The sequence below is a fragment of the Saccopteryx bilineata genome, chromosome 6 (genome assembly GCF_036850765.1).
Source record: "Saccopteryx bilineata isolate mSacBil1 chromosome 6, mSacBil1_pri_phased_curated, whole genome shotgun sequence".
Classification (NCBI taxonomy): Eukaryota; Metazoa; Chordata; class Mammalia; order Chiroptera; family Emballonuridae; genus Saccopteryx; species Saccopteryx bilineata.
Genome location: NC_089495.1, coordinates 118,360,860 through 118,384,450, shown reverse-complemented (window position 1 = coordinate 118,384,450; position 23,591 = coordinate 118,360,860). Strand labels below are relative to the sequence as shown.

Sequence of the window (23,591 nt, the reverse complement as noted above, 5' to 3'; positions counted from 1 at the left end):
ATAGTACTTTGCAGAAATTTAAATTGTTTTCTTCTGTGAGTTATAGTGGTATTAATGTATGGTATACTGATTTGACCTTAGTTTACTTAATGTCACTTAATGTTTCTTAGCAGCCTGAGACCGTGTCAGTTCAGTCTTCGGTACTAGGGAAAGGAGTGAAACATCGCCCTCCACCCATCAAACTGCCCTCAAACTCAGGAAGTAGTTCCTCAGGTATTACAGTCTAGTGTTCTATCATATAAAGTAAGAAATGTCATAGGATCATAACTTGTTTTTAAAACTACTCATATTTTGTTTTTCACAGAGTTTTGAATTACAGAAAATAAATTTATACTCTTCTAGGTAACTATTTTACACCACAACAGGCCAGCAGCTTTCTTAAGTCTCCAACTCCTCCTCCTGTTTCTAAGCCACCTAGTCTTTCTCGGAAGTCGTCTGTGGAGCTCAGTCAAGTTAGCATGCTTTCTCCAGCTTCCCTGTCACCTGCCAGTTCATCACAGAGTGAGTTCTGATTTCAATTCTTATGTTACCTCTTCATAAGCTTTAGCATTAGTGTTTCTTGGACAGCTTTTTTGACCAGGGAAATAGTGAAACCTGAATTACTGTGTACCCAAAATGTATAAGTTTTGAGAAGCTATAGGCAAATCTCTTGTTAATTGTATGTATTATGTGTTTAATGTATTTGTTTTTCTGTATTTATGTATGCACTTTGTGTATACCTTTCTTGTAAACTTACAACCTACACATCTCCTTTAAAAAAGTCTGTTTAGTTAGATATGGCAATAAGATTCCAAAATATTTTTTATTTCAGTGTACCTTAGGATCATTTTACATATTATATAAGCTATGCAGGTGATACGAAGAAATTGTCATAAGAGCTCCTTGCAGTTCTCTCTTTATATATGTAAGAAGCCAACTATTTCCAAGGTGGTGATACAGTAAACTGAAAGTCAATTTTTCAAAAACACTCCTACACTCTTATAAATTGTTGTCAGTTACTAAAACGTGGTGATGATCATAAAGCATTATTTCTGAAGATACCAAAATGTAACTTAGTACTGAATACCTTTTCTTTTTCTTTTTCTTTTTCTTTTTAAACCATTAAGAAGAGTTAGCATTAGTTGGGGAGAATTTCTTCAAATTAAATACCTGAGATATTTCAGTGCCAATTTGCAAAAAAGCATTCCAGTTTTTTAGATTTTTTTATAGCTAAATTTAAGTGTGCTGAAAGTTTTAGTACACTGCACAGTAATAGGGTGGTCTTTGCATTAGCTATAAACATCTTCATCTTGATAGCTCAAAAGGTGTAATTTTTCTGCCTTCTTGTTTTGCACAAAGAAAAATTTATAAATTTCCTGAAAGTCATTCACACTTCTTATGTTGTGGGTATGAATTATGTTAATCTACTGCACACAGTTGTTACTTTAAGTAAGGGTTGAGTGACAGCTTCTGGACATTCACATTTCTTTCCTTTCTTTCTGCAGGACATGAAAGCTAAAAAAGAAAACACCTCAAGAGCTTTTGGTTTTTTTGTTTTTTTTGTTTTTTGTTTTTGTTTTTGTTTTTTTTGTGTTTTTTGTTTTGTTTTGTTTTGTTTTAAGTTGATAAACTGTGCATACTTCATTCACAACAGATTATACATTCTACATTTAAACAGAAGTACACTGTTACTGTTAAAGATGCAGTATTATCTATCCAGTATTTGCTTTATTACTGTGTTTTGTAAATTTGTCAGGATAAACTTGATAGGTTAGGAATTAAACATTTATATTTAGGTGTCAAATATGATTGTTAACCATATGTAATTTATTAAAGAGTTTATCTCAGACTGTTACAGAAAATAAACAATATTTTTAAATGAAGTCCTAAATTAGTGAAATCATAAATAATAAAAATTAATTTTAAGTCCTTTTAAACTTCTTAGGCCAAAGGTAGCATATAGGAAAATAACTTTTAAATGGGTATTACAAATGTATATTTTTACTTGTTATTATAATGACATCTTTGATGGGATATTTAGGTGATATACTGCATCCTTAATTGTAATTGAGTGTAGCAACACTCATGTATCATGTGTAGAATTAACACTTGCAGTTAACTGCTTTTTAAAAAACTGGAACAAATTGTCAGTGCTAAGTAAGATTCCATTAACCTTATTTTAAAAAGGACTAGCCATTTATAACAAACTAGCAATTTTTATTTTTCTCAATGAGCAGGATCTGGAACTCCTAAGCCATCTACTCCTACACCAAACCCTTCATCGACCCCACACCCTCCTGATGCTCAGAGCTCAACTCTTATTGCCCCTTCAGCCACCCCTACTCCCCAAGATTCAGGCTTCACCCCTCAGCCCACTTTGTTAACTCAGTTTGCTCAGCAGCAAAGGTCTCTGAGCCAGGCAATGCCTGTAACAACCGTTCCTCTTTCCACCATGGTAACATCTATAACTCCAGGAACCACAGCCACCCAGGTCATGGCAAACTCTGCTGGACTTAACTTCATCAATGTAGTGGGCTCTGTTTGGTAAGTTTCCATTGATGCCCTGATTTCTTTAAAAAATATTCTCACCAATCTAATGAATTCTTACTTGCGAAATGAAGAATAAATTACATGTTACTGAAACTGAAAGAAAATACTTTAGGTATGGATAGAAGCTGTCTCAATCAAGTCAAGTATGTTTTAAGTTTAGGGAATACATCTATTTCATGCACTAAGACAGTACGACTATATATTGACAGGAGCTGAAATTTTCCTGTTCATCTTGTTAGCATCTTCCTAGATTAGAGCTTTACTCTTTTGAAGTGTATTTTTAAACCTTGATAAATATACAGTGCTTAAGTTTAGCCAACCTTCCTGTCACTTTCAAGCATAAAAATGAAACTAAGCCTTGAAATTGATGTTTAAGATAGAATTATTTGTTTAGTTTTTCTGTTTTTAATGAATGATGTGCCTGATTTTTCCTCTTACAGTGTGAGTTTAATGCTTTGTCTTACTCTCCCATGCTCTCCCGCAGTGGAGCTCAGGCTTTGATGAGTGGTTCAAACCCTATGCTGGGCGGTAGCACTGGTACCGGAGCTCCTGCGGGAATAAACCTGAGTGGCCTTCTCCCCTCAGGAGGTCTGCTACCAAATGCATTGCCCGGAGCAATGCAGGCAGCTTCTCAAGCAGGTCAGAATGTTGGAAATAATAACCTTCAGAAAAATGTAAAGTACATGCTAATGTAAAAATGTCATTTTTATGCTGTTATTAAAGACATTTAACTTCCTTATTTTATGTATATCAAAAAAGCTTTTTTTTCTTAATAAAAAGCTTTTATGTTGAAAGACTTTAAAGTTCTGGTATCTGAATTAAAAACCATTTAACAATCAACTTCTGTGGAGAAATTTGAAAGCCTGTCTGCAAATTATATCTTTGCCTTTCAAACGTTATAATAGAACTAATGTTGATAGTCTTATTGTCAGTGTAGTCTTATTCCAGGTGAAAGAAATGTATTTTGAGAACATACATTGTACAAGAAAGGCAGCATAGCATGGCAGCTACAAGCCCAGATTCTGCAGCGAGACTGCCCGAGTTTGAATCCCGGTTGTGTAACTTAATTTGCTGTATAGTCATGGGCAAGTCACCTTTGTTCCCCACTTTCCTGATAAATAAAATGGAGAAAATAATAATACCTTGCCTAATAAGGGTGAATGTTAAATGAGCATATACAGAGGAAGTGCTGAGACTTTGCCTTAGAGCTAAGCATTCAAAAATATTTGCTGTCATCCTTCGTAGTTTTATTGTAGAAAAAGCTATTACATTTACTGAAAAACAGTTGTAACAAGTTGTGCTATTTTTAATGCTCTTTAAAAGAATGCAGTGTAATATCTTGCCACAATCCAGGTTCCTGCTGCTGAGAAAAAGTTAGTAGTAAAAACAAGTTTGACATAGTTAAAAAAAACCTCAAAAGCTTTATGACTATGACAGTGATTTTCAACTTTTTCATCTCATGGCACACATAACCAGAAAATATAATTTTTGCCAATATGACAAAAAAATAGGTATAATTTTGGGTGATCTACCAAAAGAATAATAGTGATTACCTTTTTGCTTCAAAGTAATTTTTTTTAAAAAAACAGGTGCTAATACTTATATATAGGATTTCTGGAGTACCTAGAATTAACCAGTTAGACACAACCTTATAATGAGGAATAAGATTCAGCTCTGTTACATGATGTATATATTTATGGTTCAAGACAGGTATTCACACCGGACAGCTACTGTTATGTTTGCTGTTGTCAGATATTTTTATTTGACCGTCTAGGGAAAGAGGTCATTGCCCTTGAGTCAATAGTCAGGTATTGCATGTTTTAAAAAATCTTGCGGCACTCCAGTTGGAAATCACTGACCAAAGAGAAAGAGAGCCCAAAGAGTATCATCTAAGTATATCAGCATATGGCTGGTGTTCTCTTTCTGGCTGATGTTCTTATTTTAAAGTGCGTAAGGTGCTGTAATGGTGGAAGCCCTGGCAATGGAACCCAGTGTTGAATTTAGAATGTTCATTACATATAACTCAGGCTCCAGGTGCTGACTAGAGCCTGAAAGAGGTCAGTTTCCTCACTTAACCTCAGTGTCACCTGCTGTAAAACAGCAGTAAAGACATCTTTTTAGTAGGTGCTATAAGAAATGAAGTGATATGACAGTGCCTTTGGTGAGCTATATGTACTATTCTGGTGTCATCTACTTTTAAGGGGAGTTATGTCAATTCTTTTAATGAGAATTCCTGAAAGGAAAATCCGTGTTGTCACATTTTTGTTTTTTATTCAAAGCTTTCATACTATCAGTTGTGAATTTTCTGCCTCTTATTTTTTAAATTACAGTTACTTGCTTGGAAGACTAGTTACATCTTTAATTAGTGTTCAAATTAGTATATATTGTTAGAAAAATATACACATACATGCAGTTTCTCAGGTTACGAACAAGATACGTTCTGCAGATTTGAAAAGGTTAAGTGGCTACTGATAGCTAACAAAGCCAACCAAAAGTTTGCCAGCCCCTAATTTATAACGTGCTGTGTGGTCACAAAATTAACAGCATTGTTTTCTGACTTTGTTGACTCTACCCACAAGATTCTGCATTCTTTACTGCATTTGTACTTTTGAATAAGTGCACAGAGCCCACTGGTTCTCAGAGATTCAATAATTACCATGATCATATACTGTATTGCACTGAGTAATGTCAGTAGGTGCCAGCACCTGAAATATGTGTGCACAGCTGGGATGGTTTAATTATATCATGGTCTCTGCATACTTCTAGATTATTTTCTCCAGCTGACAATCAAAATAGTGATGAGTCTGAAATATAGTCTAAAATGTACATGTAGTGCTCTACATCTTTGATCTTAGTATTGATGAAATTGGTTTGTTTTTAAGGCATTTTAAAAGTACAGAAAATAGTCTATGCAGAAAATACTTAAAATGCAATATTTATATATGCTAAAGTATAAAGCATTTTTCATTTTTAAGTGTAATGAAGTTTTAATTTGCTGTTACAACCATGAATTGTATTTAACAGGTGTTCCATTTGGTTTAAAAAATACTGCAAGTCTCAGGCCCTTGAATCTACTCCAGGTAAACCTGAAGCACTTCTCTTGATTCAAGTTTTTAACTTTGATTTAATAAAACAAGACAGTGTATTCCTGTACATATCAGCATTGGAAATGTTGAAGTGGTTCAGAATCTTGTGAGGTTATGGTTATCATTGCTACCTTTGTATGGTTGTGAAGGTAGGAAGAAAGAAGGGGTATCCTACACACTGCCCTGTTACTGAATTCTGTCCGGTTCAGAACCAGATGTTATTGTGCAGAGAATTGACAATTACCACAATTACCAAGGAGAACAGTTGCCTACCATAGCAGTAGTACCTATACTTAGGAAATAATTCCTCTCTCAACAGACATTTTATTATACATCTATGTAGTACTGTCTGCTTACAACAGATTTTGTGCTTGAATAGAGATTTTAGAAAGAGCTGTGTGTGCTTCTGAGAGAATGGTTTCTTAGCATAGTGCCAGGCACCTAGTAGTAGTCATTTAATAAATGTTAGGTTATAGTATCTACAGTCTCTAATGATAAGGCTTTTGTTATACATGTTATCATTGTCAAGATAGGCAACATAAAAAGAGAGTTTGAAGGTGGAGAATTAGTAGGTGTTGAGTGTGAACTTGCAATATTTGGGGTGTTACACTCTAGGTCCTTTAAGGGTGGACTTCAGTATTAACCTAGATTGGAAAATGGATGGGGTTATCTGTAGAGAATGTTTAGGAAAGGTAGATAAGAAAGAGTATAAAACTCTGGAGACAAAAAATGGCAGAGCTGTGTGCATCATTGGAAAATAAAAATAACAGAAGAACAGCTTGGAGTTCAGAAACAACAAATCGGAAATGTGTTTAGAGCCAGAGTTAAAATATATTTCTTATCTAAGATGCAGACATCAGTATTTATAGTCGGTGACTGCAAAACAACTTACTTGTAATAGGTACAAACCACACTGGTTTATTCAACTTTCCTGCATATTTCTTGCTGTTGGGATTTCCCTCAGGGGTAAATCTTAGTGATAAGAGGAATGGAATTTCTTAATAGAACTGATAATAGGGAATAAGGACAAACCCAGCTTACAAATTAATTATATTATGTTACATATATTATCTGACTGAAGAAGGAATATTTGACTTGTGCTATGTCCAAATTTACCTAACAATAGCTGTGCTGGGTATAGAGATTTTAACCCAAGGACACTTTTTTTTTAATTATACTTTAAAAGAATTCTGTATTTGCTATTTACTTGGATTTTTACAGACTTCAAAGTAAAATAGAAAAGCCATTTGTTTTCCTGATTCATTGGCAAAGCCTAGTTTTAATCTTGAACATGGATTTTTCTGAATGCCTCCTTAAAATTAAAAAAAATTTTTAATTAATTTAGATTCTGAATGACAATGTCTTGAAACTGAGGATGGACATATAATGCATTTCCTTTTAAGCTTTGGAGTTTCTCACTGTTATATAAGCATCCAATCAGTTCTAGGTTTTGGCAAAGCTAGAACACATTGTGGGAGATAAGTTTTCCTAATGTAGATCTCTTATTTTCACTAGCTTCTTGTTTATACTTTCTAATGCATTTAATGCTGCTCTGTGTTGAGGTATCAGAAAAGTTAAGTAAAAGCAGTGTGTATGTTTGGATATGTCACTAACTTGAGGCAAAATGGTTTATGTTCGAGAGTATTAACGTATGTATTGAGAGCCCTCAGTAATAACACTAATTGAATTGTTTTTAAATAGATCTTTTTTAGGGCAGGGATCTTGTTTCATTTTCATTTTTGTTTACCTGTTTTCTCAATCTCTAGAATATCGCCTGATATAAAGTAAATGTTTCAAAAGTATTTGTGGAATAAAGAAATTTAAATGTGCAGTTGGCTAATCTTTACATTCTTAATAGCTTCCAGGTGGTTCACTGATTTTCAACACTCTGCAGCAGCAGCAGCAGCAGCAGCAGCAGCAGCAGCAGCAGCAGCAGCTCCCTCAGTTTACACCACAGCAACCTCAGCAGCCCCCAGCTTCTAGTCCTCAGCCGCCAGGGGAGCAGGTGTGTGCTTTTCTAGCCTTCTGTAGGCTCTGTGTTACGCTCTGTTATGGAATTGTAACTTACTGTGTATGTGCCAAGCACTTTTCAAGTCCATTTCTTTACTGTTTTAACAAACATTTCCTTTACTCTTTTTCTTTAACAGCAAGGGTAAGTGTTAGTTATTCAGATTCTCACAAAGCTTGTACTGAAGATCTGATGTCACTTCTATCTTGCATGTATGAAACAGATTCAGATGAGTTACTTGCTAATGGCCAAGTGAGTGGCAAAGCAGGGATTCAAACCCAAGTCCCCCATATGCTTGTATTTTCTACCCAGTCATTCTTTTTAGAGTATTTTGTTTCTATAATGTCAAACAGATGAACTTGAGTAAGCATTACAGTAAATTTAAAGGAGAAGGAGCTGCAAGTATTTTGAAACCTTATCTACACTTTGGAATCATCTGGAAAACAAAATAGTGATTCCTGGGTCACAGCCCCAGCATTTTCTTAGCTCAAAATTAAGTGTGAAATTTCACCATCAGTCCTTCTGCCAGATACTCCCCTTTACAATCTGTACGCCTCCTGTTTTCTCTCAACTGTGCTTACTAGAAATTCCAATAGGATTATACAAAAACTTTAAAAATTATAAACAAGGTTTTGAAGCTTTATAGAGAAGCCTTGAGAACTATTAATACAGCATCAAACAATAAACCAGTACAAAATCAATTCTGAAAAAAAAATTGGGTTTTTGTTCAGAATACCATAAACTTGTTCTTGTAAATACCTTTGAAGTCCTTTCCTTATTTTACTCTTTATATAAGACCTAGTATGATACTGATTTTTTTTCCTCATATAGGGGGAAATACTAATTTCCTTTTATCAGCACAAATTGTTTTTCTTTTTATGTAAGTCTTGTATGAATTTTCTATTCAGGGTTCTGAACAAGGTTCAACTAGTCAAGAACAGGCCTTATCTGCTCAGCACGCTGCTGTTATTAATCTCGCTGGAGTGGGAAGTTTTATGCAGTCACAGGCAGCTGGTTGGTATCTTCATGGTTTCATATGTTGAGTTTACTGTTTAAACTAGGTGGGATCTCACCAATTGGGGTGGTACTCACCTTTTAAATTATCTTTCCTTCTCTTGCAAGCATTAATTAGGAAAAAGTATAGTTATACTTAATGCATGAACTATTAAATTTGATAGCTGAGTTTTTTGACAATTAAAAGTGCTCTGACCTACATATGTATATTTACAGCAGTTGTTTTCCTCCTTAGTTTGTTAGCAAAATTTTACACAATTATCCAACTTATTAGGAAGCTACCAAAGTAGTTTGCTCTTCAGTTTTTCTGGGTTATTGAGATGCATTTATAGATTATGTAATCTTTTGTCTCATTCTTACAGCTTGCACTTACATGAATTAAGATTTAATAACTAATATAAGCTACTTTTTTCATTTGTGAAAAAAGAGATTATACTAAATGACTGCTTACCACTTCAAACAAATGATCAAGTTTAATTATCTTGTCAGTTGAAGACAGTACAGTAATTAGTTTGAGGATTGAATGGGTGATGTCAACATTTTGAATTATCATTGGGCTTAGAATAGTGCCTTTAGAATTATAAACCTTTACCATACAAGGTTTACATTTTCTAAAGTATTTGTAGTATAATTTAGTGGAAAGAACTAATATATATATAAATTTAAAGAGAACCCTAGGGTGGAAAAATCTTAACAAGAGTGCATGCTTCAGACCTACCACTGAGTTGCTTTAGACGAGGCAGTGAAACCATCTCGGCCTGAGACTTCATCATCTGTGCAGGGAGAGGGCTGAACTGATTATTGTGGTCCTGCTCGGCGCAACAAGGAGTGGCAGTCTCAGTTCACCAATTTTGTTGTTGCTAGTTTAGTCTGATCCTCACTGCAGCATCTTTTGTTTAAAAGCTCATGTTTACCAGTTGTGTCATGTGGTAGCTTGGATTTTTCCCATCCCCTTTCATATTTCATTGGTTATATTTTTTCATAATTTACTATATTTTCTATTTTTGCAAGAAAGCCTTCTTAACAGAATAGCAGTTACCAAATTTCACTGAGACACAGGAGAAAAGGACAGTGCTAAGGCACACGTGCACTGCCTTTCCCTCCGTGTCCAGGAAGTTCTGTCATCAGTGGTACCCTCAACTAACAGGAGACTAAATGTGTTCTGAAATGTCTGTGATTTGATACTTAAGATTAATCATACTGATAACTTTCTATTTCATTTTCTGTGTTGTCCTTTTCTAACCCTGGTAGCCTTCAAACTTTCTGACTGGCCTGCTTTCCCCTTCTCCTCTCTGTAGTGTTGTCTCAGCTTGGCTCTGCCGAGAACAGACCTGAGCAAAGCCTTCCTCAGCAGAGATTCCAGCTCTCCTCTGCCTTTCAGCAGCAGCAGCAACAGATACAAGTAATCCAGCAACTTCACTCTGATTACAGTTTAAAGATACTCTGCTCCAAAAGTACCTCAAAATACTTTAGTTTTATTTTATTCTTTTAAGACTATATAGTAATAGGTAAATAATGTAGCACATTTTCTCTAAAAGTCTTGACATTTTATTAGCCAGTCAGCTTGGAGCACTGAATACATTTTGTACATTTAAGCCATACTTTTCCTAATTTAAAATCTTTCATGAAGTGCTGGTGGCACATTAACATCCATTTTTGTAGTGTGCAGTATATTTTGAAATAAAGAGTTGTCAGTGCCAATGGTTAACTTGTACTGCAGAAAAAGGCAAGTATGCCAATGTTTCCTGTTAGCAAATGTCATGTGTGTTTTAGAAAAATGTTATTCCATTATTTCAGGAAGTCAGCATATTATGGTTGACTTATCTTTACTATGCAAGGTGGTTTTATATCGCTATCAGCTGTCATACAACAAAACGGTAACTGAAGTTGCTGAGTTACTGCAGTATAGACTGGCAGGGCAAAGGAACAAATACTTTTGAAGTTTACCAGGAACCACTATAAGAGCCCTCAGCAGACTTCTGTGCCACTGGTGCTGTTTGTGCGTTGTCTGAATGTGGTATAGTCCTTTTTTGTTATCTTGGTGCTTTCTCCCTTTCAGTTTTGTTGTTTTCATCACTCTCAGAAAAAGCACCTTTCTGTGCCTGCCCGCGATTAACGTAACTTGGTTTCTTCCTCCCTTTTGCAGCAGTTGCGATTCTTGCAGCATCAAATGGCTATGGCGGCAGCGGCGGCACAAACAGCTCAGCTACATCGTCATCGGCATACAGGCAGCCAGTCAAAAAGTAAAATGAAGAGAGGCACGCCAACCACTCCAAAATTCTGAGTTTTGCATTATTTTTCTTTTTTAAAAACATTAGAGCAATGAATCAAAAGGATTCTGAGTTTTTACTTCATTTTTGTTTTTTAAAATGTATCAGTATTTTACATGGTTAGATGTACAAACTTTATACAGAAGCACAATCCTATGATTTTTAAATAAAAAAAGGGGAATGCTTTAACAAACCAATAGAATTGGTTTGCTTAAATCATTGCTTTTTCAAAATGGTTTCACTCTACATAACACATAATGGAAGTGGCCTAAGAAATTCTACAAATGTCTTTCAGAAGAATGTAGTTTGATATTTATTTAGTATATAAAAGATTTGTGCACAGTGTAACAAATACAGTTTTTACAAATCTGTTTTGAAAATGTGGTTGTTTATTTGGGCTTCATACTCTTAATGACTTCATCCATTAGTTTCTTAACTTCTTTGTGTCTTGTAACTGCTCGGCCCATGCAGTCCTGAAGTTTAGCTCCAGTCAGCCCACTGCCACCTGAAAATTATGTGTCAACACTTAATGTCTGTTATTTCACTTGTAATGACCAACATCATGTCAAGTTGCAAACCAAAAAATCCAATAATGTAACCCAGAGGTATAGTTTCAAGATATGCAGGTTATGTTTTAATAAGGCAGCAAAACCACCAATTGATTTCCAGTGCATATCATAAGTTTAAGAACCTCTGGTATACAATATAAAAATGTAGAGTTTGAGGTAACAAACTCATCCTAAACTTGCTGCATTAGGTAAACCATAAAACATCCCACATCCCATTTGGCCTTCCCTAATGTAAAAAATTTCAGCGTTTCCATGAACACAGGACTGAAATAGGAACGTGCCTGGTTTGTGAAGACAACATAGCTTGCCTTCCTCATCCATTACTATTGTTAGGGTTCCAGTTGCCAGATGTTCTTCCTCTCCAGTAGGGTCTACTATGAGCAGAGTGCTATTTTAAAAAATCATGAAGTATAAATTATCAAACCATGAAACAATTTATTTTAGAATACTAAAATCACAATTACTTACTCATCAAATACTGCAAAAGAAGTAGCAACTGGATGAGTTCGAATGTTCAGATAACTTTTCTTCTTCAGATTAACTTCTGCCAAAGCAGTTTCTTCATTTATAGTAACTTCAGGCAGCTGTACTAAAAAAAGGCACATATGTTAAGTCAATCTTCCGCTCTAGTGTACATAACAAGTCCAGAAGTATTCTTTTAAAAAAATTACCTTAAAACATTAAGATAAAAATATAAAATTGTTAATAATGTAGAAACACTAAAATGACTAAATTATAACAACCTATAAAGCTTGAGAGAATTTAACAATATTCTGACACGTAAGTAGGAATGTTGCCCTTTATTATGGTTGCTTACCATTTTTTAAAGCTGCTAACAAAGCAAATGTACAGGCATCCAAAATATTTCCATCATAGTCGAGGCAAATGAGATCACAGTACAGAACCCAAGCAAGCTAAAACAGAATTCACACAAAGTATAAATAAAGCCTTCTGATGGGTAGAACATGGACGGTATTTGCTTACACACCACAGAACCCTTAGGTGAGTAAGACAACCTTCAAGGCTTCAAAAACTTAACAAATGGGGGGGGGGCTTTACTTTATGAAGTAAACAAACAATAAAAAATAAACCAGGTTTGGTAAAAGCTGGCTATTCACTACCAAACTGACAAATGACAATAGGATTCCCATTCCCATTGCTAATGAGGTCAACAACTTGAAAGTCCCAAGTGAAAATCAAAATGTACTTTCCAAAAAATCTTTAATACATGAAATTCTAGGATTTACAATGCTAATAAATACGTAATCAAATAGGAAAAGCCTATAGGTTCTGGTCAACTAAGTTTTCACACCGAGTTAGAACTTACAGTGTGGTGGATTCACCTTAAACACAAATCTGCCGTAAGGAATAAAAAATGAAGTCGATATGAAAGTTAAGGGGAAAAACTACCTCAAGGTAGCGTCAAGTCAGGCAATAATAAGTTAATCACAACTAGTTGTCTTTTATGAACTACAGAATTAAAAAGTGATATTTGTACTAAATTCCATCTACAAACAAGACATCTGTATTTAAGGCTACTGTGGTTTGGTTCATTTCTGTTTACTTGCCCTGACCCCAAACACTTTCATAATTAATTAAAGCTTAGAACTTGATTCCTCTTACCTTTCCTGGAGAAATGCTTAAGTCCTCTTTCTGAATTATCTGTGAACTTGATATAATGACAACACAGTAAATGAAAGGTCAAAACTATCTGAAAATGAATGACAGTCGTATTTTATCCCGTGATCTTACTTTTCAATAACATCTGCAATGAACTGGCTGGCCACTTGGGCCTCTTCTCCAGGAGGTCCAGACCGGAATCTCGATGAACACAGGGGTGGCAGATCCACATTGGGAACTGAAAGAGACACTCTGCAGCTATGAAATAAACTTGATGTGTGGTCTCCGGAAGTGTTAGAGGTATTTAGTCCACCGCAAGGGCAGGGACAGGCCCTGGCAAGTGCAAAGAATTTTAACATCAATTTTTTTGGTCTCTCTAAGACTCTAAGTTTGGATAAAATAACATCTACATTTCCAACTTTATACCACACAAATAATACCCTCCAAAAAAGCATTTGCTTAATGTTTAAATCCACAAGGTACCTAGCTTTCTTTCAAAATACTTTGATCTGTAGAAGATAGCCCCTCTACTCATACCCAACCGTTCTACTTTGTTTAAATGGTGGTTCCTACCATAAAGAACAGATGGTCCAAGTCAAGGAAAAAAGTGCATAGTAGTATAGATGAATCTTGATGGAAACAAAAAAGTTTGCAATACAGCCCTTTGCCTAGGCCCTAGGAAATTCTAGTTTCTTCATTGATGACATCTGAATGTACTAATAAAAAACCTGATTGAACAGGTTTGAAAAGTTTACAAAATTGTTTATTTTGCTATTATGCTATCTTCTAAAAAAGCTTTAGAATGTCTGCTTCATTCTTGTATATTTCTCATTATGAATAATTTCCTTCAACTATTAAGGCTTAGCTACATTAATATTAAATGTTAATGTATTTGTATTAAAATTACAAAATCATTTAACGTACCAACATAGCCTTTATGAGGGGCATCTGGTGGTGGTGCTGCAAATTCCTACAGAAGCAAACAAATGTTTCTTGTGAAAGCTAAAAAATTGTGAAGACAGTAGTCAGTTACAGAAGGCTTTACCAAAGACTATCTAATTGATTACATCATGAGCATCTACTATGCTTGGGGAGTTGAGCTGTGTAGGGCTCTACAGACACTGGCACCAACCCTCACATGAGCTCTGTAGGTAATAAGGCAGTACAGCATACATAGCTAACTACACTATAGTGCTTGCTAATCTTCAAAAGTACCTGGGGCTCCTTTAAAATATATTAATTGGATTCTGCTTCACCCTTGATCCCACTTATCAATAGCCAAGAATGTGTGATACTGACATAGGCAGATTTAGGAACTGAGCAACAGCTCTAGAATCACCTGGTTCAAATGTCAGACCCACACTTCTGGCTAAGAGACCTGGGGCAAGTTACTTAACCTCTTACCATTCAATTTCCTTATTTGCCAAATGGGAAATTAATGAGGCCTAAATTCAGAGACTGTTAATGAGATAATGCCATTAAGTCATTAACATAAAACTTGGCAGTAAGTGTTCAAATGTCACCCCAGCTTTACCAGGAAGAATCTGAACTTAAGTAATAGTACAGTGTAGTCAAAGCATAGGCTTTGGAGCCAGAGTCTAAGTTCTATTTATGAGCCTTAAGTTCCTTGACAAGTTACTATACCTCATGCAAAACAGGAGACAGAAATTATACCTCAAATGACTGTTCTGAAGATTAAACTGATCAATTCTGTAAAACGCCTAATATAAGGTGCTTGGAACATAACAGTTACTCAGTACACAGTAGCTATTATTCTCTCAAGATTTTCTTTTGAACAACCTCAATTTTCTACACATTTGCAGATTCAGAGCCATCACTGGATAAAAGGATATCACCAAAAATGACACCCAAATTCTTAAAAAATTCAAGGTGGTATTTTGAAAATTACTTGATTTCAGTACATTTGATGAATGTTCATAAATTATAATTGAGGCATTAAATTTGGATTGTGTATCTAATAAAGACAAAAGCTGTTGGGAAATGAACACTAAAAGCTGACACCTGACTGACACTAGAAGCACTAGTAGTGTATGTAACAATGTAGTAAGTATATAAGGTTAATTTGGTAACTCAAATCTCAGTAAGACACATTAAACCTACCGCTTTAATTCCACAAATTACTGCGGTATTTCCCAGCTTCACTAAAGCAGACCCATCTGCAGTACTAATTGAACCTGAAAAGATAAGTATTTAAGCAAAATGAAAGTCCATAAAAAAGTGTGTTTGCTTTCTACATGATTTTATGTTGCCATACCAGTCAATTGCTTATGAAGTTTATTACGAGCTAAAGTCTTTTTAAAGTCTGTAACTTTAAAACTACTGTTTTTAAGAATTTATTCACCTGCTCTGAGTTAATCATTTTTCATTCAGTCACAGCACTGCACAGATAAAAATCTATCGACACAAAATCACTGGAATCCCTTAAACATGGTAGAATTTGACCAAAGAGGCTAAAACTTGGGAATGCCGTAACAGGTAAAACTGGAAAATTCATGTTTGCAACAGAAGGTTAGTAAATGTTAAGACATAAGAAATCCAGGCCTTGGAGGTGTGGAAGAAAGGGGGAAGAACTCTTTACAGGCACTTTAAATTTTTAAAGAGCATTTCAAGTGAGAGAAATGTGAGTTAAAAATTACATATAAAAATTTCTTACTATTAAAAAGAATTCTATTTTCAAAAATGAAGCAACTTCATTCTATTTTAGAACTCAAAATATCCTCACCAATGTTGACAGTTGTGGTTCTGAATTCACCAAGTTCTCTTCCATCAGGACGGCAGTTCTCTTTCTAAATAAATATATATGAAAGTAGATTACACCTACAAGTCTATTTTATACAGAACCAGGGAAAACAAATTAAACCTTGTTAATTAAAATTACTTGAATTTTTTTAGAAATATTTGACATATAACATTAGTTTTGGTGTATAATTAACCTTCAATATTTGCATATATGAAAAGTCTTTAAAACCATATGATACTGCTATCAAAAGCTTTAACATCTACATAACCAACTTTACTCACCCAAAATTTCCTGTAGTACTCCAGAGGTTCCACAGTTCTGAAACGTGTTAAAAATATATCTGAGGTTAATCTTAAACCCAGAAACTAGCAAAGAACTTTAAAGGGTAGTGATGCACCATATATCTGCACAACGTGCAAGTTTCCTTCATAAATTCTGACGTGTATGTTGCCACATACAACTTACGACAGAATGCAGGTACTCACAGTGTGGCAATCATACTTAATTGCTTTCCTTAACTCTGCCTTACCAGACTGGAGTCCAGAGCCATTGGGCATCTTTAAGAAAATTAAGCCAGGTGTTAATGTCATTTTAGCTCTGAGGCAGGTATTCTTAGTAAGCATGAAAAAGTTTCATCTTCAGTTTCACTACCCTATAACTGAAATTTAGCAGATTCTTCAATTATGACTATGGGCAATAAACCATTATATTAGCAGTTCCTGCGACTTGAATAACTACAGTCACTGAAGGGTTTTGTTTTTACATAATAGGTGTCGAAGGTATGGGTACTAATCGATACTTTTAAATTCTAGGAGTTACTAGACTCCCAACTAGATCTTGTCGTTTAGGAAAGTTAACCTTAAAGCAGGTATATGTACAACACTATATCATAACACTCGTGAGTTTATAAAAATAGATTACTGTTTCGATATAATTGGTTTCCTTTGGAATCCTATTTATCCACTCAAAAACTTTGAGAACGAAACTCTACAGGCTCAGCAGTGTAAAAAACTTCCAAGACACAATCCCTTTAGAAATAAATTACGGGAGAGGGAGAATGGAGTGGCATGTGCTTCTGATGCAACAACAGTTGCAAAAACATACAACTGTTGTGTCCCGGGGCTACACGACCGCTGCACACCGAGCCACACGCCCTCGCGGCAGGCGCTGAGCTAGCTACACGCACCCTTCCGTCTTCCCTTGTCTCAGGCGGGAATAAGCCCCCTTTCCTTTCACCGCACCACCTCCAGGTCCTCCCATCCGTCGCCTGCTTCCGCGGCGTCAAGTGGGAACCTGGTGGAGTGGCCTCCTGGTAAGAAAACCCCAGCTAAGGGTTAAAGGAAGCCATCATCCTCCAAGGAACAAACTCGCGCCCCCCAGCCGCCAATACTCACTTGAACCCGGCAGCCATCTTCCCGCCCGCGCGCCTGCTCCTGCGCCTGCGCGGGGAGACCCTCGCGCTTCAGACATCGCGCGCCTGCGCGACACCCCGCCTCCAGGTCGCGCGCCTGCTCCGCCTCAGCACTTTCGAAACAGAAGCTATTGGCCTTCTCTAGCTGCAGGAGACGCAGAAGGCCCCGACGCAGCGACGGGGGTTCTCAGCCCGCCTTTGTTTCCACAGCGCCTAGTCAGAAGCCCCTCTAGGTTTCCTTACGTTCTACGCATTTTGACGAATTTGCTACTAGATAAGTGATGAGCGTCTCCCTTTAGAAACAGTCTGGTTTCAAGAGCTTAAAAGACCAAAGTTTATAGCAAATAGTGTGGTGTTGCGTGGAAGCATCACTTCAAAGCGTGGGCGTCCTTCCCTCGCGTTTTCATTCTCCCAGGAAAGAACTTGCCGCTCCAGCCGCGGAGGTGACGCGACTTCTGGTGCTCATGGCTCCTCGCTGGCTGGGGCTGCCGGATGACATGAAGGATAGCCGATTACCTCTGAATGTCAGATACACACCAAGAGTAATGTTTTTAGCATGAGTACACTCGTAGATTGTAGCTGTAGTTACCAGAGGAAGTTTTAAAAACAATGGTGATGGTGGGAGAAAGACAGTCGTAAATGTGATGCCCCTGTATCGTACACGTGCGATGGTTAAAATGTCAAAAAATTATGTGATCAGTTTTTTAAAATTACGTAACATACCAAAACTTTTAAATGACTGGATTGTATAGTATGAGAATTATATTTTAGTAAGTCTATTAGAAAAAGAACTTTGCTGCTTTTCTAACACTGAGATGGAAGTGAACACGCTGTATTTTTCTTGCTGACTGCGGCATCCTTCCTTGGGAACGGCGCCCGGCTCACAGGTGCAGAGTGTTCTCGGCCTCGCCGCGCGGGGGCGCTGTGGGCGGCGGGCGCCCGACGTGGCCACTATGCCCGGGGGTGGGGTGGGGAGGCGGGGCGGCGGCTTCCGCGTGCGTGGAGGAGCCGGAGCCGGAGCCGGCGGGGCCGGGGCCCGGCATGGAGGATGGCTTCGTTCCCGTGCAGCTGGCGGTGCTGGGAGCGGCGCTCGGCGCGGCCTTCGCGGTCGCATCCCTGATACTGGTGAGGAGAGGGGTCGGGGGCCGCCGGGCCGGACTCGCTGCTCCCCGGGAGACCAGGCCGGGCAGCTGTGCCGAGGCGCCAGCTACGCACTGTCCCTCGTCGTCCTGTTCCCCCGAGCCTGGACCCAACGTGCCTCCCGAACTGCACGCCCCTCCCTGCCTCGCTGGGTTTTGAGTTGGAGCTGTCGCCCTGCGTACCCAGAGCCTTGTTCGCTTGTGCGCTCTGGGACGTTCCCGCTCCGGTCTCTGGCCCCCGCGCTCCCGGACCGTGCCCATCCCGACCTCTGCAGGGACCCTCCTGGGTCTGCGGCCACCGCGGGGGCGAGTGCTCCCCGGGCTCCCTTCTCCTTAGCGGCGACGCGGCGCTGACAGCCGCCATCTGCTACTGGAAGAACTGATCAGGGCGTGGAGCCCGACCCACTAGCAGCACAGGAAGACCAAGCATCTGTCTGGGGGGAGCGTTATATCCCAGAGTTAAACCCCCCAAAGTTGCTCTCTGGCAAAGATGCAGTGCAGAAATCGAACTCGAATTTTCTTCTAATGGGAACACAGAAACATTGTAAACAGTTGCTGACCCAGTGAACTTTCTCCCATAAAATGTAGAACGAGGCTGTTAGTAAGTGGGGAAATCTCAGCGTCCTTGGCATTCAGGTTAGCACGAGGAGGGCCGCTCTGTCATCTTGCCAGAAAGTTGAGAAACTCAGGAACAGTGTAGATAGAGAAAAAGCCTTGTATCCTGATTTCTTTGGTAATTTGCATCTGAGTGACAAAGGAGGAGTCATCATCCCCTTAGTGGTAGGATGGATATTTTGGGGTTTTTTTTTAGGGTTTTGAACAAGTCAGGTTTTGGTCAGAGGGGGTTTGACAAAAGCCTCATGTTGAGTCTGTCGCAGGTTTGCATGTATACATTACAAGTTTTTACTGGAAATGTTTGATCCCACTGCCGGCTTGAAGTGGTTATAAGGGTAGCAGGATTACCTAAATTCATCTTTCAAACAACAGGCAAATGCTATCATTAGCTTCATTTGACTGGTGAGGAAACTGAGGATTCAGAGAAGAGCTCTGTACACAGATGTCACACAGCTAGCAGAACTTGGTTTTTTTAAAATGCCAGATCAGGTCATTATTACAAACAAACTAATCTTTTTTATTTCTATTTCCACCCTCCATACATACTTTCTCTCCACCCTACTTCTGGATTATTTTGAAGCAGATCCAAGACAATATTTTATCTGTAAAGCCTCAGCATTTATCTCTAAAGATAGAACCCCTTTTAAAATAAATGACAATAGGATTATTACAGATTTTTTTCAGTTAACCATTATTTGTTGGTTTTAAAGAACCTGTCAGTTGCAATGCCTCCCAGATGTCTTAGTATAGTCAGTTTTCTCCAGTCAGCATGCAAGTAGCACTTCATTGATGTATCACGTCTTAATCTAACAAGTTTGCTGTATCGCAAATCTTAATCTGTAACAAGTTTCTCTTCCCCTTTTTTCCTTTCTTTTAATAAGTGGTCATTAGTCCTGTGGAATTTCTCACAGTCTGCATTTTACAATTGCACCCCTGTGGTGCTTTTAACGTCTTACTCTGTCTCTTGAATTTCCTATAAACCAATAGTTACATCAAGAGACTGATGAAATGCATGTTTAAGTTTTTAATCTAGAAAAGTGTGTGAGTGATACCACATTTATGAGATCTCTGTGATGTTAAGATGAACCCCCGGGTTCAGGAGTTGTTAGTCTGACCCACCAGTTATCAAGTTTGTCATTAATCTAATGGTTTTATTGGTCATTGATGATCACTGCCTAAATTGATTATTTCACTGGGAGCTGTGAAAGTAGAATATTACAATATCATTTCTTCATTTATTACCTAGAGATTGATAATGAAAAATAATTTAATCTACTACCAATTAACCAATGACATGCTTGTCATATAAAAAAGGTAAGATAAAAGGGAAGTTTTCAAAATAACGGAGTGGTTGCCCAGCATCTTTCAAAGGCAACCAATTAATTTTTTTTTTTATTTTTAGTGTCATGAATCCATGATTTAGAATACTTTGCATGTGTTTTTCAGTGCACTGCAGTAATTTGTAGCTCAAACCCTCCCATCATAAGCCACCAAGAGCCCTTCATGTTGGCCACTTTGTCCTTTTGTCATGGCCTCATCATCATCAGTGTGCTATTCCATCAGTGTTCTTTTCCTGCCCCAGAACCTGAATCAGCCATTCCTCTTAGGAGTACTGGTCACTTTTAGTGGAAGATAGACTTTAGAAATCACAGTCTGGACACCAGGGTTGCGGTGCAGGAACTCTCTTCTGACCCACTAGTGTGGATACTGTCCATGCTCACACCAGTTGGAAGCATATGGAATTTCAGTATATACTCAGTGTAACATTATAAATGGCTATCCAATTACACATGAATAACATTCCAAAAATATGTAAGTTGATTGTTTTGAAAGCAGAAGGTGTGCCAATAGAAGCAATGCTTTAGAGCAGGGGTCGGGAACCTATGGCTTGCGAGCCAGATGTGGCTCTTTTGATGGCTGCATCTGGCTCACAGACAGATCTTTAATAAAAAAAAATAATGTTAAAAATATAAAACATTCTCATGTATTACAATCCATTCATTTCCTACCACTCATGTTCATGGTTGCAGGTGGCTGGAGCCAATCACAGCTTTCCTCCGGACAACACCAAATTTTTATTGGATAATGTATAACGTACACAGGTCGTTGTATGGCTCTCACAGAATTGCATTTTAAAATATGTGGCGTTCATAGCTCTCTCAGCCAAAAAGTTTCCCGACTCCTGTGCTAGAGAATAGTTATCTCCAAAGCTAGCTCCAATGGCATTTGGAAGGGAGCAATATAATATTGGTAGTACTTGGCATCTATGAATAGTTAATGCATAACCTTCAAATTTGATACTTTACTCTAGAAAAGACTGTATTCTGAATTCAAATCTAGGATAAGAACCAAAAATTCTTAAGCATTACTAGTCCCCACTATTGTGATTAGGAAACTTCCCTTCATACCCTGGGTCAGTCTGGTCCTGGATGGGAGGGCTGCCCTCATGCCACGTCAGCTAACTGTGTATGAACTTGTCCTCTGTCACATATAGGTTCTATGTAGGGATGGGACCTCATTGTGTGTGTGCCTGGGATCAGGGGTTTGGCACATCTAAGAGTGAATTGTGCTTCTAAAATGTGTTCCCTATGAAATCTGGGGTGACAGGCCTCAGGAATGACCGGTGTGGGAAAAGACAGCCTCTTAAGGCATTAGTATCTTACTCTGAATGATAGGGCAATCGTCGTTCTTCTCAAGGCTGGTTTGGATTTTGGAGTCACTTCCAGACCATTGTTAATGGGATAAAAACAGAATAAATATTCCACCAACAGAAAACAAGAATCACATAAACGATATAGCCTTTGAATATAACAAACAAACAAGATCGACCTAGCTTTTTTTTTTTTTTAACATACCCACTTTTAGATTTCCTTTGTGGCTTTTATAACTGCGACAGAAATGCCACCCCTTCATCGACACGAGGAAGAGAAGTTCTTCTTAAACGCCAGAGGGCAGATGGAGATGCTGCCCAGCATCAGGGACTCGCCCACGAAGCAGCTGTCTGTTGTTGTGCCTTCCTACAATGAAGAAACTCGGCGTGAGCTCTGTTTGGTTGTTTTGGTAATGGGTAATTGGGGAAGAAAAGGATATTTATGGTATTGGATTTGACTGCCTTTTCCAGAATGTTAGTAGTCATGGGCTGTGGCGAGTACCTAGTTGGTAGTTGCAGTTCAGAAGCAGGGAAGTGAATACTAGCTCTGAGGTCATGAGCAGCTGCATCAAGTAGTGAGTAGACAGACAGAAGTGTCCTTGAGGAGGAAGGAGCAAGATGTGAACAGAGGACAGGTGTTTCCAATGGAATTGGCCACCACAGGAACGTCCCAGAAGAGCTTCTTAGATTGTCCGGACGTTCTCCCACATGTAAACTGAGTGTGTTAGCACTTGGTAAGTCATTTTTAAAAGCAATTTTTAACATACCTTATTTTTTGTTGTTTCCTTTGAGTGCCTGTCATGATGGATGAAGCTCTGGGCTATCTAGAAGAAAGACAGGTATTGTGTTTTCTCTTTCAATATGATGTCTCCTGTTAAAAGTAGACCGGGTCACCAGCTTGTGGGCCCCAGGCGAGATCCGCTATGGGGACAGTGTGGCCCTGCTTGGGCTGTTGTTATCCCGGGGCCTCCCTGTGCTCAGTGTGTTGCAGGCAAGCCCGGCACCTAGCGCACCACCTCCAGAGGCAGGAGGGTGACCCCAGGCAAACTGCAAAGCTGGGATTTCTCTTAGGGATATTCCTGCCTGCTTTTTAGCCTGTCTTGCCTGGTGATACACATAAAACAGAGTGATAAGCATCTGCAGACTTGGTATGACACACACAAAGTTGTTCTCACTTTCATAGCTTTTTAAGAAAGACCTTTATTGGAGCCCTGGCCGGTTGGCTCAGCAGTAGAGCATCAGCCCGATGTGTGGAAGTTCTGGGTTTAATTCCCAGCCAGGGCCCACAGGAGAAGTGCCCATGAGCTTCTCCACCCTTTCCCCTCTCCTTTCTCTCTATCTCTCTTCCCCTCCCACAGCCAAGGCTCCACTGGAGCAAAGTTGGCCCCGGTGCTGAGGATGGCTCTATGGCCTCTGCCTCAGGCACTAGAATGGCTCTGATTGCAGCAGAGCAGTGCCCCAGATGGGCAGAGCATCGCCTCCTGGTGAGCATGCCGGGTGGATCCTGGTCAGGCACATGTGGGAGTCTGTCTGACTGCCTCCCCCACCCTCACTTCAGAAAAATACCAAAAAAAAAAAGAAAGACCTTTACTGGAAAGACTTATACTACTTAGGGCTGTAGTTCTTAAACTTTGAAGTCAGGGCTCATTTAGAATCCTACAAATAATTGTAGGCACACTGTATACAAATTTCTGAGAAATATGTTATTAATATTAATATATTATTAATATTAATATTAAGTCAAATATTAGAGAAAAAATATAAAAGGCCAAGCATGCTTTTATGGTAATTAAATGAAATAAATACAACAAAATTAAATTTATTCTGACAAAAAACATTTTTATGTTAGATTTTTTTGAGTTATGCTTTTTAGAATTCATAAAAAAGGGGGTTAAAAAATAAAAAAAAAGTTATCTTTT

General features: G+C 38.2%; 3 protein-coding genes across 24 annotated transcripts in view; 2 read left to right on the top strand and 1 right to left on the bottom strand.

Moving 5' to 3' along the window:
* Window positions 1-11,279, top strand: part of SUPT20H (SPT20 homolog, SAGA complex component) — a 36,377-nt gene extending 25,098 nt beyond the window's left edge. For 8 of the 17 annotated variants that reach the window (XM_066237792.1, XM_066237801.1, XM_066237799.1 and 5 more), the window contains 9 exons: window positions 111-213; window positions 343-501; window positions 2,217-2,523; window positions 3,014-3,168; window positions 5,554-5,609; window positions 7,474-7,620; window positions 8,532-8,637; window positions 9,936-10,039; window positions 10,784-11,279. In XM_066237792.1, the coding sequence (XP_066093889.1) occupies window positions 111-213; window positions 343-501; window positions 2,217-2,523; window positions 3,014-3,168; window positions 5,554-5,609; window positions 7,474-7,620; window positions 8,532-8,637; window positions 9,936-10,039; window positions 10,784-10,921 (1,275 nt within the window). In that variant the 3' untranslated portion in view covers window positions 10,922-11,279. The remainder of the gene's footprint in view (window positions 1-110; window positions 214-342; window positions 502-2,216; window positions 2,524-3,013; window positions 3,169-5,553; window positions 5,610-7,473; window positions 7,621-8,531; window positions 8,638-9,935; window positions 10,040-10,783) is intronic. The other 9 variants (XM_066237797.1, XM_066237796.1, XM_066237806.1 and 6 more) reach the window with 5 other exon arrangements.
* EXOSC8 (exosome component 8) lies at window positions 11,197-17,368 on the bottom strand. Of its 4 annotated transcripts, none has more exons than XM_066237810.1 (11): window positions 17,252-17,368; window positions 16,139-16,175; window positions 15,840-15,903; window positions 15,218-15,291; window positions 14,021-14,066; window positions 13,229-13,334; window positions 13,100-13,145; window positions 12,294-12,390; window positions 11,945-12,065; window positions 11,758-11,864; window positions 11,197-11,412 (listed from the first exon to the last, which is right to left on the bottom strand). In XM_066237810.1, exons 1-11 carry the CDS (start codon window positions 17,266-17,268, stop codon window positions 11,297-11,299), a joined length of 831 nt encoding a protein of 276 aa, XP_066093907.1. In that variant the 5' UTR covers window positions 17,269-17,368; the 3' UTR covers window positions 11,197-11,296. The 4 variants fall into 4 exon arrangements, with proteins under 4 accessions (XP_066093907.1, XP_066093908.1, XP_066093906.1 ...); XM_066237811.1 differs by lacking the exon at window positions 17,252-17,368 and adding an exon at window positions 17,044-17,213 and having other exon boundaries at window positions 11,758-11,850; XM_066237809.1 differs by lacking the exon at window positions 17,252-17,368 and adding an exon at window positions 17,044-17,209.
* An 874-nt stretch (window positions 17,369-18,242) lies between these two features.
* The window catches only part of ALG5 (ALG5 dolichyl-phosphate beta-glucosyltransferase), a 49,502-nt gene continuing 44,153 nt past the window's right edge, over window positions 18,243-23,591 (top strand). For all 3 annotated transcript variants that reach the window (XM_066236618.1, XM_066236619.1, XM_066236616.1), the window contains exons 1-3: window positions 18,243-18,393; window positions 21,888-22,059; window positions 22,465-22,511. In XM_066236618.1, coding sequence (XP_066092715.1) covers window positions 18,310-18,393; window positions 21,888-22,059; window positions 22,465-22,511 — 303 coding nt within the window. In that variant the 5' untranslated portion in view covers window positions 18,243-18,309. The remainder of the gene's footprint in view (window positions 18,394-21,887; window positions 22,060-22,464; window positions 22,512-23,591) is intronic.